General features: G+C 42.2%; 1 protein-coding gene across 6 annotated transcripts in view; it reads left to right on the top strand.

Annotated features, from left to right (window-relative positions):
- Window positions 1-18,986, top strand: part of MDH1B (malate dehydrogenase 1B) — a 23,775-nt gene extending 4,789 nt beyond the window's left edge. The window contains exons 3-13 of one of the 6 annotated variants that reach the window (XR_006284819.1): window positions 274-408; window positions 564-706; window positions 1,839-2,341; window positions 2,908-3,049; window positions 5,941-6,104; window positions 6,788-6,927; window positions 8,291-8,339; window positions 8,901-8,969; window positions 15,311-15,474; window positions 17,871-17,945; window positions 18,551-18,566. Coding sequence is in view for 5 of the 6 variants with exons in the window: in XM_043525165.1 (XP_043381100.1) it covers window positions 274-408; window positions 564-706; window positions 1,839-2,341; window positions 2,908-3,049; window positions 5,941-6,104; window positions 6,788-6,927; window positions 8,291-8,339; window positions 8,901-8,969; window positions 9,056-9,303 (1,593 nt within the window). In the remaining variant the exon portion in view is untranslated. Of the gene's footprint in view, window positions 1-273; window positions 409-563; window positions 707-1,838; window positions 2,342-2,907; window positions 3,050-5,940; window positions 6,105-6,787; window positions 6,928-8,290; window positions 8,340-8,900; window positions 8,970-9,055; window positions 9,874-15,310; window positions 15,475-17,870; window positions 17,946-18,550 lie in introns of those variants that run through there. The other 5 variants (XM_037912977.2, XM_043525166.1, XM_043525168.1 and 2 more) reach the window with 5 other exon arrangements.

Below are 18,986 nucleotides of genomic sequence, written 5' to 3'. Positions count from 1 at the left end.
ACTTTTCACAATGATCTGATTAAGGAGACACAAGTAGGATATTTTGTTCTCATGCTAATTAATTCCTTGCACAATACATCACATCCATCTGGTTGGTAAGATTCCTCTGTTTTTCAAATATTCACATTTGGGAGACCTGTGAAATATCCCACAGCTGTGCATTTAGATAAGAATTACTATTTTACATTGGAAAGTACCAGCAATAATACATAAATATTGTCTTTCTGCATGTGAAAAAAATTATTAAAACTGTTTTGGGTGTGTTGCCTATAGCAGTGGCTTCATGACATCTGTGAAAAGAATGGATGGAAACACAAACGCTCGCCGATTGTTTGGAGGGAATTATTGGATCGGGGAGGGAAGGGCCTGCTTCTGGGAGGATTTAACGATTTTATGGAGCATGCCCAGGTAACAAAACTCTCAGTACTGCTAATCCACATTTTGCAGTCTTTTCTCATTCCTTCCTCCTTTTTGAGTTGCTACATAGCATTATTTTATGTGGTAAAACTTAGTGGTGTTTGGGGCCACGCTCTGATTACTGAATATTCTTTCTTCATTGTGAGCATTACTATGGCATCAGCTCGGACATGCTGAGTGAGCAGATGCTGAGAATTGCTGAGGAGAATTTGCAGACCCATATAGAAATTGAGAAAGAGGAGGAATATATTAAAAGTCTTATCAAACCCTTGCAGATCTGGATCAGCAGGTGAGAAAGCAAAAGCACAGTAATATTCATTCAGCTTTAGAATATGCATTTCTTCTCAGTCTTCCTTCAGCTGATTAAATGAATGTGGGGCTTGCACATATACATTTTGTTGATATTTACTGAGGTACATAGAATTTACAAAAAGAGATAAATTTGTAAAGTGTTCCTTTAAAATCCTAAGCCTTAAAACACATAACACCAACTTCTGATGTCCCTTTTAACTAAATTTTAATGTAAATTAAAAAGCTTTTTTTGTAAAACATTGTCCATAGCTGTAGCAGTTTATTTTAAAAAAATACTATAAATAAAGCACTAAATTGTTCAAATACTTGCTGATTCGTTTACTTGGAATAGGTTGTATATATTTAGTCATTTTTACTGCACTCATCACTATTGTTTATGGGCAGTCAGTAAATATTCCAGAAGGTATTTATGTTTTGTTTGCAGCTTCTAACCTACCCACCCCCAAACCCAATCTTTCTTGTGCCCTCTTCCTCCCCCCCCCCCCAAAAAAAAAAAAAAAAAAAAAACCTGGTAAGGTGATATGAACTTAAAGGGACACTGTTGGGCCAAATTTAGCCCCCAAATGACCTTTGGAAAAGGTTTACATATTTACAGTAGCAGAACCCAATAGAAATATTTTGAAATGTTTTATTTTAAAAGAGGAAATTTTTACATGAATAAATATTCCCATAGAGTGTTGGTAATCCAAACATTGCAACATTATGCTAATACATGAATAGCAAAAATGAAGTTTACTAGAAACAAAAGAAAAACTGATTAGTTTATTTACATTGTCCTCCATAACGGAAATGCAAAAAGGAAACAAGCAGCATACAAGAGTAAATTAGACTTAAAAATTCTTGCACATTTATTAATTTGTTGGATTTTTTTAAATATGATTTTTAAACCTGACAGTATACCTTTAAGTGAAGGGAAGCCTGATCTGTATTAATTTTTAACTTTTTGTTATGAAAGCAAGACTGAAATGATCTAAGGTAATAGATCATTTGAATATCAATCAACTACAAGACTGAGTTCTTTGTACTGTAAAATGTATTCTAAAAATGGATGACAAACGGCAGCATTTACTGGTTAACAAAGATTTTCCATATCTAAATTTTCTCATCAGTGCATCAGCTCCTGCCTGCTACAACCTGATTCCATTATTGGCCAATGGAGAAGTGTTTGGGATGGCAACAGAAGTTAGCATCCATCTGCTCGACAGTAGCCATTACAAGGAAATTCTGCACGGTATTGTAATGGAGGCTCAAGACTTAGCATTCCCTCTCCTTCGCAGTGTCTCAATGCACACTGAATTAGATGATGCCTTTGTTCAGGCTGATATTGTTATTTTGCTTGATGATATCCTCTTACAACACAAGATCCCATCGCTTGAAGACTGCATCAGACAGGTGACTGAGCAATGTAAGGTGTATGGTTCCCTGATTGAGAAGAATGCCAACAGCAGTGTCAAAGTTATTGTGTCAGGAAAAACCTTTGTGAACCTTCGGGCATTAATGATTATGACATTTGCCCCATCCATTGACGGCCAGAATATTATCGCCATGGCAATGTTCTTGGAAAGCGCAGCTAAAGCTATGCTGGCCAGGAAGCTGAATATGAATTCAGCAGGTGAGTAATTTGTACTCTTCAATATCAGTCACAATCTGGGAACTTCAAATCAGGATGCAGTTGGAGTATATGTAAAAACACAAGTACACCTATTACACCTGCAAATGTGGGATTCTACATAAGACAAATGTAGACATTTATAAGTACAATGGGTGCACACTCATTTTTGCAGGTGCAATCACAGCCTCTTTGAAGTCAATATGTTAAATATCCTATTATTTGGGGAATTGACCAGGTATTTCTTATTTTGGTGTTCACCAAAGCAGTTTGATATTTTATATAGTTATCTTTTACATGTCACCATTAAGACTAGGTGTCTAAGGCTTTAAAAGTAACATTACCATGTTTGCGATTTGTTAAATAGGCACTACAATATACACTAATGTATACAATAGCATTAGATATGTTAGAGTTCCTTCTTCAGTTTTTGTCTGGGTTTCATACATGAAGTTCTTTTTTGTTGTTGTAGCAATTTTGAGTAAAATGACTCCTGCTACTAGGCAGTAGGCATTTAAAACACAGTATCTTTCTGTTCACTTGTCATTATATATTCTTCTTTGTTACAGGAGTCAAAGATGTGATTGTTTGGGGTAATATCAGTGGCAATAACTACATTGATCTGTCTAAAACAAAAGTTTACAGATATGACAGTGCTATCTGGGGTCCACCTAACTTTTCACGCCATTTGCTGGACATGATCTATGATGGGTACAGTATACATTTATTTTTCATTTTGATCATTTAAATGTTACCCTTTTAAAATCCATATCAACCTGAGGCCACTCATGAATACATTGAGATTAGTATAATTAAAGATGATACTTTCTAGCATAATACTAAAGGGACACAAATCAACTTGAAATAGTCATTTCCCAAAAATGAGTGAAAGTAGTTTCATGAACTACATTTCTCTATTCCCTGCCAATTTTTGTGATTAAAAAGTAGGAAAATTGATTGTATAATTTTTTTTTCTCTCCCACGTTACCACGTAAAGGACTAGAGAAACAAGGAAAACTCAGTATGGGCCAGATTTTCAAAGGTATTTAGGCACCTAAAGAAGCAGATGGGCACCTAGTGGGATTTTCAAAAGTGCCCAAGTGAGGTAGGCACCTAGGTCCGGATCCACAAAGGTGCTTAGGCACCTAAGTCCATTTTTACAAACCACAGCAGTCCACAGCATCCTGCTCAACCCTGTAGACACCTAAACTCACGCAGTGAGTATGTTTTTGCAGTTAACATTCTGAAAGTGCCTAGGTTTCTGCCTCTGGGTATGCACACTGCTGCCTGACTCTAGGCATCCATGTGTGGACCTCCCACTTAAGCCCCAATACAATCCACAAACTGGGAGAAGATAGGCCCTCCTCCACCTAACTGACATGTGGGGCCTCATTCAGTACGTATGCTCAGAGGCTGTCTAACTCCACACAAGACAGCTGGGGTAGAGAGGGAAGGACTTCCCTTAGACCCTAGCCATCTCAGTTAAAGGTTATTAATCTGGGATGTGAGGAGATGAGATTTGAACATGGATCTACCACCTCTCAGGAAAGTACTCGCACCACTGGGCTACAGGAGATTCTGATGTGGGGCGCCCTTAATCTCTCCTGTTGAAATTATTCCACTTTAAATTAAAAAATTGACTATTAAATGGGCCAGAGAGTGTGAGACTGACTCTGAAGCCCAATGGTCAGGACACTCACCTAGGAAATGGCAAATTCCTGTTCAGACCCCTTCTCCGCAGACAGAAGAGGGACTTGAACTGGTGGTCTCTCACAGCCCAGGAATGGTCTAACCTCTGGGCTAAAGGTTATAAGAGGGAGCCTACTCCACTAGCTACTTTGTAGGGAGTTAGTCTCTAAGCTCACCTATCAAATAGGCCCTGCACTTGAATTAGGCAAAGGAGCACCTATCTTTCCTTGGTTCATGGATCACTAGAAGAAATAGGCAGCTATCTCCATGAGAGGGGAGTGACGCTTAGGCTATACCAGTCTCCTTCACATCTCCCACTGGTTAGGTTAGGCAGCTCCCTACCTAGCATACTAGGTTTGTGGAGCTCATGCTTATTGGGATAGCCTCCAAGACTTCTTGGGGGAACCGAGTACAAGAGCTCAGACACCAGTCTCATCACTCAGGTTTTGTGAAGTTTTTTTTGTTTGTTTTTTTTAAATTTGGCATACAGCAAAGCTACACTGAGTTGATCAGACAAATGCAGCCGGTGGGTACAGGGTATATCATGCATCCAAAGTTACACAGAAACCCCCCTTCCTTTACATACACATTTACACATCACATTAATTTACTATACATACCCTGTTTTGGTATTGGCTTTATTACTTTGCAGGAACCACTCACTGTACAGCATGCTCGGTCCGTGTGCTGTCAGTGTTTGACTTACTCTTTACCTCACCTTACATTCCAGGCTTATTTTATACATTGTTGTCTTGTCCATTGTAAATGATTCCCTGGATGTTCCCCCTTATCTTAGTTAGTACAGACATGGATTAGCAGGCTGGAAACAATTTACCTCCCTCGTTTCTTGGGAGACAGAATTAGGCCTCGCCTCTGTCCAGCTACTCATGTCAAGTGAGGCCTACAATGCTAAGGTGCCGTCTCCCCTCATGCATTGTACAGGGAGTCTTGGCACCTAACCCAGGCTTTGCGGATCACAGTGCTGTTCCTGTGATTTTCTAGGTGCCTAAAAGTTAGAGGCTTTGATGATCGTTGTCGCAACATCAAAGTCTCTTTGTGGATCCAGGCCCTAATCTCTATTGACAAACCAGCTAAGGCACCTGTCTATATCTTTATGTGCCTAAATCCCTTTGAAAACCTGGCTTTATTAACTTGACAGCACTAGTCAAACAATCTGTGTTCTGAGGGGATCCTGCAGCCACAAGGGAGCAGCGGAGATGTTATGATCAAGGTTTTGCAGATTCAACACATTCCCCTGGTTACCTCCACCAAAAGGGCCTTATGGAGTCCCCACTACAGTTTAGAATGCTGAAAGAAGGCATTTGAATAAATGACCTGCACCACTCTTCACCTCTGACAACCATGTCACTTCTATCTTTGTGCTTTTATCTATAGCTGCAGGTGACTAGCTTTAAGCACTCAAGATTGAATTAGTCCAGCGGTTCTCAAACTGTGGGTTGGGACCCCAGAGTGGGGCATGACCCCATTTTAATGGGGTCCCCAGAGCTAGCTTACATTTGCTGGGGCTTGGGGCTGAAGCCCGGGGTCAAAGCCAAAGCCCAAGGGATTCATCCCTGGGCATCGGGGCTCAGCTTACAGGCCCCCTGGCTGGGGCTGAAGCCCTTGGGCTTCGGCTTTGACCCCTACCTTGGCAATGGGACTTTGTCTTTGGCTCCCCACCCAGGGCAGTGGAAGTCAGGCAGACTCAGGCTTTGGTACCTTCTCCTGGGGTCGTGTAGTAATTTTGTTGTCAGAAGGGGGTCGTGGTGCAGTGAAGTTTGAGAACCCGTTTGAGAACTGTATTGGTCCATACTGACATCTCCCACTGTCTTTAATTCTTATTTAATCTAGAAGACTACCTGATCTTGAGTCTTCCATAGTTATATTGAAAATCTCTCCTTTCTTGATGGCAGCAACTGGGTGCGTTCAGAATTTGCATCTGTACTGAGTTCCCCGAGTTCCCGGGAGCATCACTGCTTAGGCATGTCACCTGCTCATGTAATAGCTACTGTGCTGAGATACTGGTATCAAGACTCTCCTCCCGGGGAGATTGTCTCAATGGGAATACTCAGCAAAGGTAAATTTCTATTTGTAGTTCACATATACTGTGAAGATTTCTCTTTATTCTTTAGCTTCCTTCAATAAGTGTAGTAGTAATTTTTGTATTCAGATCTTTAACAATTTTCAATTAAATCATGATTCTCTGAGTATAACAACTTATTTTCTTAATACAAGAGCTTCCAAATTTAAGAAATGATTCTACCAAGAACCTAGAATGTTGTATGTAATTTTGTGAGATGCATGTAAAAAGTACTCAGGTGTTTTTGTGGTTTCATTTTCTTTTCCCTCTATTTTAACCCACTAATTCAATTGATTTTATGTAGTCACTGCTTTGTAGAAAGGATTTTTATATTCTTTATTGATTCTTTGGGCTACATTTTGAAAGAATGTCCTTTAACTGTGATTATGAGTCCAAATACATTTTAGTATTTTCATAAGTGCCATTTAAAGCACAGATGGAAATAAGGAATTTTGCATACCTAGTGTTAAGTAAGGTACACAATGATTTTGTGGATTTCTAATTAAAACTTGCAGTCATGATAAATCAGGGAGTTCAGTGTTCTTTGTATTGTAAATTGAGAAAGGCAATAATCTGTCTATTTTAGGGTTTTACACTGCTACTCACCACTATCGTATTTGAGCACATCATTGTGTGTTTTAATCAGAAAGAAACATGTTTTGGGGGCATTTTTTCTTTAGGTCAATTTTGTATCCCTGAAGGGATTATCTTCTCCATGCCTGTGAGGTTCCAGGATGGTAGCTGGGAGGTCATTACAGAAACAGAAATTAATGAAGAAACTCAAGAAACTCTGAAGCATTTAGCCCATGATCTGATACAGGTGATGTCACTCTCCATCTAGTATTATTTCCATTCAACAATCTATGGGCGTGTCACAGGGTGCTCTGCTTACTGCTTGGAAGCGCCTCCTCCTGGCTTCTTCTGGGATTAACACTGACAGGCCAATGCCCCTTCCTGCGGTTGCACTCTGCAGCCTCTCTCTCCAGCTTCCTCTTCGTGACTCAGTCCTCCAGTCAGGTCACTAAGTGGTTCACATTCTGGACTATCAAAATCTTTCCATACCAACAGTCTCAGGAAGTTCCCCAGTGGCTAGTAAGGGAACCCAGGCCCGCCGACTACTTTGGATTCCAGTCCAGGGACCTATCTCTAGCAACACTTCCAGACCATGTTGCTCTTTCCCAGACTCCTTCTTACATCTTTCTACTTCTCAGCTCTACCTTATGGCTCCCTCCTCCCAGGGAGTAACTGTAGGCTATATAGCATTGTAGCCTTAAATACACCTCCCTACTCCCAGGGAGTGACAGCAGACTACTCCCCTGCAGCCCCTTTCTGCTGCCAGCTTCCTGGCTTTATCCTAGCCCCTCCTTTTCCTTTTCAGATGGGTGCAGTCATCATTCAGGGTTTTAATTAGGCCACCTAATTCCCCTCAGCTGTGGCCTAGCTGGTTAATTGGCCCTTTCTCGGCCTCATTAACACTTTCCAGGCTGGTGTGGGGTGAACACCCGATCAAAGGCTGTATTATAGTTTTGGATACTGAGACCCATCTGCCAAACGAGACCCCTACAAAATGCACACACACTGTTGAATATACAAAAATCTCATAGTGGCATGTGTAAACTAGCATTTATGTATGCAGATTGGGCAACTGAGCAACTAATTGCCTATTAGCACATATTAATAATAGTTAACATGAGCCAATACAGATTTTGCACCCACAAGTTTGTGTATTTTGTACTGTGCAGGACAGAAAATTATGCCTTAATTTTCCAGTTGCATTCTGAGTGGCTGATTGGACCATTTTGTTTTGGCTTTACCATATTTATGATAGTACCATGGCACACTGACTGTCCGCTGGTATGACTGTGGTGTGCCGTATGTGCAAATACTGAAAGTTTTTTCAAATACTGGGTTTTTTCAAAGCCTCGAATTTCTCATAAAACACAAAATAAGCTAACAGCAATTTATTTTCAGTGTGTCATTCACAATAAGTTGAAAATTTTTATTAATATTGAATACAAGAGGACTGATCTCAAACACTTCACTTTAACATCATTCATTTTTTTTCCTTTTTAGTCATGTTAATAGTATATAGGGGGTATCTTCATCGCAACATTTTAAATTCGTGCTAGAAATTGTATTTGTTGTAAATAGTATATGATAATAAAGCTCTCTTTCTCATGTAGGAAAAACAAGTTGCACTAGGAGAAATATCTGAAATGCGTCCATATAAAGGTAAAACCATTAATAGTAAATATTGGTTTAAAGCTGTGTCATATAACAGAGGACATAAAATAAGATTTTGAGGGGGATTTAAAGTAATGGGTGTGATGATTGGGTTGTATGATTTTTTTTCTTTTTCAATGGATTAAAATTCTGCCTTCTGGATTCCTGAAGTTATTTTAAGTGCTGGTATTAAGGGTCCTGATCCTACCATACTGTTGTAATCTCATAGCCCTTAGAGAGTGCAAGACTGGATGGTGGCAGTCATGTTTTGGTTTGTTGATCTTCTAGCATTCAGAGACTATGAACATCATCACTTGAGTTGGGATGTAGAATTTATATCTTGTCATTGTTTAATATTGAACATTAAGCCTCTTTCCATATTGACTAATTGGAAAATACTTTTGCCATATGTCTTGGTTAATGTTTTTGAAGCCACTCTGGTATATCATGGGCTCTTTTGGCCTCTTTGTTAACCACCTGCCATTTAAAAAAAAAGGGGGGGAACCTCAGATGCAGAAAGGGCTGTTGTAAATGTGAATTTGAATCTTTTCATTTGGATGTTTTTTACAGAAACTGCATTTAATGGCTTCAATCTGCTAGCGCTTCTAGAAGAGGAAAACTTTCAAACATCTCCAAAGGGTAGGCTAATAAACATGATAGTAGCCCCAATTATTTCAGGGAAGTTAAATCCAATATTTCACTGTTACATCTTGTCACTTCCTCAGGAGGTCCCAATTACAAGAAAGGAGAGATCTTTTATACCAGCACTAAATTATTGATCCACTTGGCTTCACTTAAAGTAAAATTCCTAGGTTACCATGACAGAGTTCAAGTGCATAACCACATAAACCGAACCCTATCAATACTTACAGAAAATCCAGTATCTCTTCTCTACTTTGGGAGTTTGAGAGATGAACAGGATTCGTTTGGCGGGACCTGCAAACCACATCACAATGCCATGACAAACTCTTGAGCCTTCCCCAATCTATTTTTCCCATCCACAATACAAGGCCAAGTCCTAATCCACTTCTTCCAATGCTTCATTTCCCACCAGTTTTGCTACTTGGATTCTCTGCCCTGTCACTTCAGGATGATTACATTAGGGAAAAAAGAAAGAGCATCCATTAAATTGAAAATTTCCTAACCTGAAAGCTGTGTGTTCTTGGGGTTTATTCTGTTTTCCCATTTTTTTTCTCCCCTTCCTTCCACTCCAAGTTTTATTTTCTTAGCTACATTCCATGTTCTCTTTTTTCATCTTTTTAAACTACAATTCTCTCTCAATTTTAGTTTTTACTCTTTCCATGTCTCCCTCCCTCTTCCTTTTGTGTCATTTCCCTTTCTCACAATCCCTCTCTCCCTGGATTCTTCTCATTTCCACTGAGTTTCTCCTATCTTATTTCTCAGTCCCCCAAATCTCTTTCCTCTTGGGCCTAGTCTACACTACGAGTTTAGGTCGAATTTAGCAGTGTTATCTTGATTTAACCCTGCACCCGTCCACAAGACGAAGCCCTTTTTTTTCGACTTAAAAGGCTCTTAAAGTCGATTTCTTTACTCCACCCCTGACAAGGGGATTAGCGCTGAAATTGGCCTTGCCAGGTCGAATTTGGAATACCGTGGACACAATTCGACAGTATTGGCCTCCGGGAGTTATCCCAGAGTGCTCAGTTGTGACCGCTCTGGACAGTGCTCTCAACTCAGATGCACTGGCCAGGTACACAGGAAAAGGCCTGCAAACTTTTGAATCTCATTTCCTGTTTGGCCAGCGAGGCGAGCTCACCTGCACAGGTCACCATACAGAGCTCATCATCACAGGAGACCATTCAGTCCCAGAATCACCGAAGAGCTCCAGCATGGACCGAACGGGAGGTACGGGATCTGATCGCTGTATGGGGAGACAAATCCATTCTGGCAGAACTCCGTTCGAAAAGACGAAATGCCAAAATATTTGAAAAAATCTCCAGTGGCTATAACAGGGACCCGCAGCAGTGCGGTGTGAAAATTAAGGAGCTCAGGCAAGCCTACCAAAAAACCTGAGAGGCAAATGGCCACTCCAGTTCAGAGCCCCAGACATGCTGCTTCTATGATGAGCTGCATGCCATTCTAGGGGGTGCAGCCACCACTACCCCAACCCTGTGCTTTGACTCCGTCCAAGGAGTGGGAGGCAACAGGGAAGCAGGTTTTGGGGGCAAGGAAGATGATAGCTCACAGCAAGGAAGTGGAGAAACTGGTTTCCCCAACAGCCAGGATCTGTGTATCACCCTGGACCCATTATCCCCCGAACTCACCCAAGGCAGGCTCCCGGACCCTGAAGGTGGAGAAGGGACCTCTGGTGAGTGTACCTTTGTAAATATTATACGTGGTTTAAAAGCAAGCGTGTTAAATGATTAATTTGCCCTGGCATTCGCGGCCAGTACAGCTACTGGAAAAGTCTGTTAACATGTCTGGGGATGGAGCGGAAATCCTCCAGGGACATCTCCATAAAGCTCTCCTGGATGTATTCCCAAAGCCTTTGCAAAAGGTTTCTGGGGAGGGCAGCCTTATTCTGTCCTCCATGGTAGGACACTTTACCATGCCAGGCCAGTAGCACGTAGTCGGGAATCATTGCAGAACAAAGCATTGCAGCGTATGGTCCCGGTGTTTGCTGGCATTCAAACAACATCCGTTCTTTATCTCTCTGTGTTACCCTCAGGAGAGTGATATCATTCATGGTCACCTGGTTGAAATAGGGTGATTTTAGTAAGCGGACATTCAGAGGTGCCCATTCCTGCTGGGCTGTTTGCCTGTGGCTGAACAGAAATCATCCCTGCTGTTAGCCATGCGGTGGGGGGAGGGGTAAAGCAATCATCCCAGGGTGTGTGTGTTTGTGTGGGAGGGTTAGTTGGGTTGCTGCTGCACGTGAACCCGGAAACCGCAGTCCCTCGTTTTAAATTGCCAACCCATTTTTAATGGCCAACCCAATGGCTACTTTGTATGGGAAATGAGGGCACTGCTGTTTGAAACCATTCCCACATGTTATGAAGGTTAAAGAAGCCAAAAGACTGTGACTTACCATGGCTGCCTGCAAGGCGAATTCTGTTGCCCGGCCCTGCGTGAGTGATCTCTCACACCAAACTGGCATATCCTCAATAAGAGGCAAAATGTGACCTTGTAATGAAAGCACATGTGCTATGTAATGTTAACAGCAAAGTTTACTTTGAAAGAGTGTACCCATTGTTCTATAAAATGTCTTTTTAACTACCACTCTCCCTTTTTTTTTCCTCTACCAGCTGCGTATGTTTCTCCTTCCCAGAGGCTAGCAAAGATTAGAAGGCGAAAAAAACACACTCGTGATGAAATGTTCTCTGACCTCATGCTGTCCTCCCACACTGACAGAGCACAGCAAAATAAGTGGCGGCAGACAATCTCAGAGTGCAAGAAAACACAATATGACCACGAGGAGAGGTGGCGGGCTGAAGATGGTAGGTGGTGTCAGCTTGCTGAAAGAAGGCAGGAGTCAATGCTCAGGCTGCTGGAGGATCAAACTCATATGCTCCAGCGTATGGTTGAGCTGCAGGAAAGGCAGCAGGAGCACAGACCGCCTCTACAGCCCCTGTGTAACCAACTGCCCTCCTCCCCAAGTTCCATAGCCTCCTCACCCAGATGCCCAAGAATGCGGTGCGGGGGGGGGGCCTACGGCCACCCAGCCACTCCACCCCAGAGGATTGCCCAAGCAACAGAAGGCTGGCATTTAATAAGTTGTAAAGTTTTAAAGTGCTGTGTGGCCTTGTCCTTCCCTCCTCCACCACCCCACCCGGTGCTTCCCTCCTCCACCACCCCTCCCGGGCTACCTTGGCAGTTATCCCCCTATTTGTGTGATGAATAAATGAAGAATGCATGAATGTGTAGCAACAATGACTTTATTGCCTCTGCAAGCGGTGATCGAAGCGGGGAGGGGAGGGTGCTTAGCTTACAGGAAAGTAGAGTGAACCCAGGGGGGATTTCCATCAAGGAGAAACAAACAGAATTTTCACACCGTAGCCTGGTCATTCCTGAAACTGGTTTTCAAAGCTTCTCTGATGCACACCACGCCCTCCTGTACTCTTCTAACCACCCCGGTGTCTGGCTGTGCGTAATCAGCAGCCAGGCGATTTGCCTTAACCTCCCACCCCGCCATAAATGTCTCCCCCTTACTCTCACAGATATTGTGAGCGCACAGCAAGCAGTAATAACAGTGGGAATATTGGTTTCGCTGAGGTCTAACCGAGTCAGTAAACTGCGCCAGTGCGCTTTTAAATGTCCAAATGCACATTCTACCACCATTCTGCACTTGCTCAGCCTGTAGTTGAACAGCTCCTGACTACTGTGCAGGGTGCCTGTGTACAGCTTCATGAGCCATGGCGTTAAGGGGCAGGCTGGGTCCCCAAGGATAACTATAGGCATTTCAACATCCCCAACAGTTATTTTCTGGTCTGGAAAGTAAGTCCCTTGCTACAGCTGTTGAAACAGACCTGAGTTCCTGAAGATGCGAGCATCATGTACCTTTACCAGCCATCACAGGTTGATGTTGGTGAAACGTCCCTTGTGATCCACCAGTGCTTGCAGCACCATTGAAAAGTACCCCTTGCAGTTTATGTACTCGCTGCCTTGGTGCTCCGGTGCCAAGATAGGGATATGGGTTCCATCTATCGCCCCATCACAGTTCGGGAATCCCATTGCAGCAAAGCCATCCACTATGACCTGCACATTTCCCAGAGTGACTTCCCTTGATATCAGCAGCTCAGTGATAGTATTGGCTACTTGCATCACAGCAGCCCCCACAGTAGATTTGCCCACTCCAAATTGACTCCCGACTGACCGGTAGCTGTCTGGTGGTGCAAGCTTCCACAGGGCTATCGCCACTCACTTGTGAACTGTGAGGGCTGCTCTCATCTTGGTGTTCTTGTGCTTCAGGCAGGGGAAAGCAAGTCACAAAGTTCCATGGAACTGCCCTTACACATGCGAAAGTTTCGCAACCACTGGGAATCGTCCCAGACCTGCAACACTATGCGGTCCCACCACTCTGTGCTTGTTTCCCGGGCCCAGAATCGGCATTCCACACCATGAAACTGCCCAATTGACACCATGATGTGCACATTGCAGGGGCCCGTACTTTGTGAGAAGTCTATGTCTATGTCCTCATCACTCTCGTCACCGCGCTGCAGTAGCCTCCTCCTCGCCTGGTTTCACTTTTCTTGCAGATTATGGTTCTGCATATCCTGCTGGATAATGCGCGCGGTGTTTATAGTGCTCATAATTGCCGCGGTGATCTGAGTGGGCTCCTTGTTCCCAGTGCTACGGCGTCTGCACTGAAAAAAGGCGCGAAACGATTGTCTGCCGTTGTTCTGACGGAGGAAGGGGCAACTGACAACATGGCTTACAGGGAATTAAAATCAACCAAGGGGCTGGCTTTGCATCAAGGAGAAACAGAATAGCCCCCTCAAGGATAGAACTCAGAATCCTGGGTTTAGCAGGCCATTGATTTCACGGAGGGAGGGAGGAAGAAAATGAATACAAAACAAATCTGGTCTATTTCTTGTTTTGATTCACTTCATCTATCTTTATACATCTTGCTGGCAGCAGACGGTGCAGTATGACTGCTGGCCATCGTCATCTCCTGGGTGCTCATTAGAAGACGGTGCAGTACAACTGCTGGCAGGACTGAATTGCCATGAGACGAAACTTAAAAGGAAAATGACCTGGCTGAGTCACTCCCATGTTTGCCCAGGCACCCCTGGCCGACCTAAGAGCATCCTGGAGTATGGTGACGATGGCTACTAGTCATACTGCACTGTCTGCTGCCAAAAGGCAATGAGCTGCTGTTGTGTAGCAATATTAGTACCACGTCTGCCAGCACGCAGGAGACATATGGTGATGGTGAGCTGAGCGGGCTCCATGCTTGCCGTGCTATGGCGTCTGCACAGGTAACCCAGGAAAAAAGGCACGAAAGGATTGTCTGCCGTTGCTTTCACGGAGGGAAGGAAGTGGGGGGCTGACGATATGTACCCAGAACCACCCGTGACAATGTTTTTGCCCCATCAGGCATTGGGATTTCTACCCAGAATTCAAATGGGCGGCAGAGACTGTGGGAACTGTGGGATAGCTACCCACAGTGCAACGCTCTGGAAGTCGACGGTTGCCTCGGTACTGTGGATGCACTCTGCCGACTAAATGCACTTAGAGCATTTGTGTGGGGACACAACAATCGACTGTATAAAAACGCTTTCTACAAAACCGACTTCTATAAATTCAACCTAATTTCGTAGTGTAGGCATAGCCTTGTTCTCATAATGCCCCAGCTATCTCCTTTCCCTTATGCAGGTGCTGCTATTTCTCCTGGTCCTAAATTGCTTTCCCTCTCTCAGATGCCCTCAGATTCCTTCTCTTTCAGGTCATATCAACTCTCTTTTCCCTGAAAACTTTTCTTCTTTACCATCCACTTTATAGATGCACATACTGGGAAACAGGAAGAGGAATGGGAGTGGTATCTCTGCAGCTCCACACCTCCAGTGAGCACCTGAGTATTCTGGTCTCTCATCATAGTCCACAGCCCCAGTGATGAATTCTTGATTTATGAAGGGCTCAGTGGTCCGCTCTGGCCACATCCTGGTGCTCTCAGAGATAGACTTAAAGTGAGAACAGGACTCTTCCTACCTGGCTGCCACCTTTTGCAAAACTTCCTCGTCCTTTGTGGCAAGAGAGGGCACACTGGCAGCTCAGCAGAGGAGCAACTCAGCTACAGGCAGTCAGCTAGCTAGTAGTAACCTAAATACTCAATTGGTGGAGAACCCTGCAAGTCAAGTTTCCCTGAGGCTTTGGGGGTCTTAGAATCAAATCTTCATAGCATCATATTATTCAGATAATAGCAAACATATCAAAATTCTTTCCCTATAGCCCTGCATATTTAAATATGAGGAGATGTGTGTTTTAAAATACACAGCATTCTATTATTTTGTTTGTTACAGACCTGGACACCTTATCCAATGGCTTACTTCAGCCAGAGACCCAGGAAGGAGAAAAAGTCCAAACAACCACTGATGGTGAACCATATTTTCCAGAATATTATAGTTTCTACAACATTTCCCTGATTGATAACATCTGAAGGCTGGAGCTCTTTATGCAGAAGCAGGTTGAAAAACAAAAACAATGCAAATGTGACATTCCCAGACAAGAGGGCAAAACGTCTTGTGTGAAATCCTGGTCCCACTGAAGTCAGTGAGACCAGGATTTCACCTTTTATGTTTAATGATTTGTAGCCATGTAGGCCAAAAAACTATTAAAAACTTTCCTTTGTTGTCCAAAATATTCACATTCGGGTTATACTGAACAATGGTATTCATGGATAAAAAGAAGTGTTTCACAGCCCCAAGCTACTGCCTCCTGAGGAGGCCAGATATAATACATGACAACTCCTTTGTAAGAATATATATATAAACAAAAGGGCATAGTTAAGGTTGAGCTTTCTTTGTCCTTTCTCTGTGAAGGTTTTATGTACCCAATTTTAGGTTTTTTGGTGAAATACATACTTACAAGCACACTCACCTGAAAACATTCAAGAAAATATGTATAAAATCAATTTCCAATACCTGTAGGTCCTCCTGAGAAATTGGTCCTTAGGATGGTCATTCCAATCCAACTGCAAATTGTTAACTAAAGTTGTCTTACTGCTTTGTAATTTATCATTCGTGATCATAAAACAAGTGATGATATCCAAAAGCTCAACTTGACATAACGTATATAAAGGTGAAACATGAGACTACACTATCATAACTGATCACATTTTCAAAAATCTCCACATCCTCTTGAAACCCTCCCTGCTAAGCAGAATATCATCAGTATCTTCCTTATATTAAATACCACTAAAGAGAAGTAGCTTGTTCCACCAACCAAGAAATATATGTAAATGAAAACAAATGTTGCGTCTATTGCTGTATCCTATTAGGATCTGAACCAAAGTCCAATGGGAGTCTTTTTCCTTGATTTCAATGGGCTATTTGGGGCCTTTAATGAAGAGAGAGAGGCTTATTGAGCAAAAAAAATACATATACTGTTTAATATCGATGAGGCCAAGGGGACTCCTCACTGAAATGCTGAAAGACCCTTCTAATACCCTTTTCTCCTCCTCAATACTATTAGACACAAACCAGGCAAATCAGAGAATAGGGGAAGAGCATGAAAAATGAGAATTAACTCACTCATGAATGTAAAGCAGTTCATCCTCTAATTCTGTTTACTGTGGAAGCTGAAGCTTCTTCCAGTGACTTATTTCAGCCAGGGACCCTAGAAGGAGAAAAATTCCAAACTCCCACCAAGGATATGCCAAGAGGCTTAATTAAAAATGATCCTTTATTTGTCCATGGTCAAAAGAATGTCACAATCTACTGTCACATTTCCTTCTTGCTTGCACCTGCGCCCGATACCTTTTCTTTCAGTTTCTCTGTCTCTCCACATACTGCTTCCCTTATGTACATCATAGTGCATAAACTGTGAACTTGGTTCTTCAATTAATGAATGCACGTTTTTAGCCGACAGATACCTAAACTCATTACGGCTTTGGAGTTCCTTACAAGCAGAATTATAAACCCTTATAGCTAAAACAGTGTGGTCTAGTTGCTAAAAAATTAGATTGAGAGTTCTGCTCCTGTGCTCTTACACTGACTCGGTCTATGGTTTTTGACAAATCACTGAGGCCAGCATTTTCAAAAGTGGTCACTGATTTGGGGTGCCCACCTTTAGACACGGGGGCCTGATTTCCAGAATTTTTGAACATCCATCACTCCCATTAACTTCAGTTAGAATTGTGAATGCTCAGCACTTCTAAAAATCAGACCCAAGAAATCTCAAATTGGGCACCTAAGAACCAAGGCTCCAAAAATCACTGACTGCTTTTGGAGAAATGGGCCTTTCCCTCACTGTATCATCAGTTTTTTCATGTATAAAATGATAGTTAGCCACATTTGTAAAGCATTGTGACTACACAAGTATTAAGTATTATTATTTATTATTCACATAGAGGCTATTGGCAAGCCAGCCTGTTTCTAAACATTGTTCAGTATTTAGACTAGACACCTAGCTATCTAAAAATGACTGTCTTCTCAGGAAGTTCTAAGTGCAATTGATATCCATTTATACATTTTAGGACCAAGTGTCACAAATAACATGTGTTTGGGTAACACATCGCATGACAAAAGTCAAATGATGATCCTCTATTTTATTCAAAGAATGTCAGTTTTTCTGAAGGGTTTTCCATATCTAAGCACCTCATATGCATTATTGATTGAATGGCCAAGGCAAGGTCACGCAGGAAGTCTGTACCAGAAATAGGATCGGAATCCCTATCTACTGAGTCCCTGCCCAGTGCATTAGCCGCAGTTAGCCTTCCTCTCTTCATTCAGTTCTAATCTGTTCCACATCTCATCTTCCTGAAGCCCCAGCCCAGGTCTACACTACAAACTTATGTAGGTATAACTACATTGCTCAGGGGTGTGGTTTTCCCATTTAGTCTTTTCATTTTGTTTATTACAGAACCTGAAGCTCCACCCAATGCGTTACTTCAGTCAGAGACGCTGGAAGAAGAAAAAGTCCAAGTGCCCATAGATGGTAGGCCAAGATGCCTAAATACAATTTTTTTTATTGTTCATAATGTTCAAATTGTAGCTCTTAACACCTTTTGACACACCTGAATACAAATCCTCAACTTTTCACAGGGGGCCAGAAACAAAATAATGGAAAACTTTTGTAAGTAAACAGGATAGCAAAATACCAGGTCTAAATAGTTTATTCAATCACTGACCCAGTTTGTTTAATTTAGAACAGAATATAAAGATTTATCCATTCAGTTAAATGGAAAATGTATCATAAACAAGCAAAGCAGGTATTAATAGCTTCTCAGTGGGGATTGTTGGTAGCTGAGCACTTTTGAAAGTCTGGCCACATCATTTAGGTGCCTATCTGGGAGATGAGCTCTTTGGAAAACCTGGCCAGTGAATTTTACTTGCCCCCTAAGGGAATGTCTACGCATCAGTTGGGAGATGTGATTCCCAGCTCAGGTAGACATACATGTACTGGCTACTTTAAGATGGAAATTTCCACGGAGAGCGTGATCTGGCTCCTACAGACCATCAGAAAACCAAGAACAAATAGGGAGAAACTCCAAAAAAGAGAACGTCTTGTAAACCTAAAATATTTTAAATCTGTTTTTACAGATCCTGAAACTTCATCTGAGGGCTTAAATCAATCAGAGACCAGTCTGAGCAATGCAGAAAACAATGAAAACCCTTAAATAATTTCTGATCAGGTAAACTACAGCAAGGGATATGCTATAGTCCCTGGAACATATTACTTCTGTGATCTGGCAGAGACTGATTCACGGCTTTGAACCTTCACAGGTTTTCTTTTGTGGTAGTTATGAAAGAATGTATAGGAACTGGCACATTTGAAAAAAAAAAACCACACCCCCCCCTCATGTTAATTGATTCTACAGGGCTGAAAATTTAAACACAAATTCAATAAATGAAAATGTTAAAATTATTTTATCAATAATTCATTCACATTGCATGTGTTGTATATCAAAGTAAATATTTAACAGCCTAAGCAAAAATCTTAGGCCAAAATTGTCAAAAATGAGAGTCTAACTTTAAG

Source organism: Chelonia mydas, chromosome 11 (genome assembly GCF_015237465.2).
Source record: "Chelonia mydas isolate rCheMyd1 chromosome 11, rCheMyd1.pri.v2, whole genome shotgun sequence".
NCBI lineage: Eukaryota > Metazoa > Chordata > Testudines > Cheloniidae > Chelonia > Chelonia mydas.
Note: the sequence above shows the minus strand (reverse complement) of the source record. Positions and strands in the feature narration are given on the sequence as shown.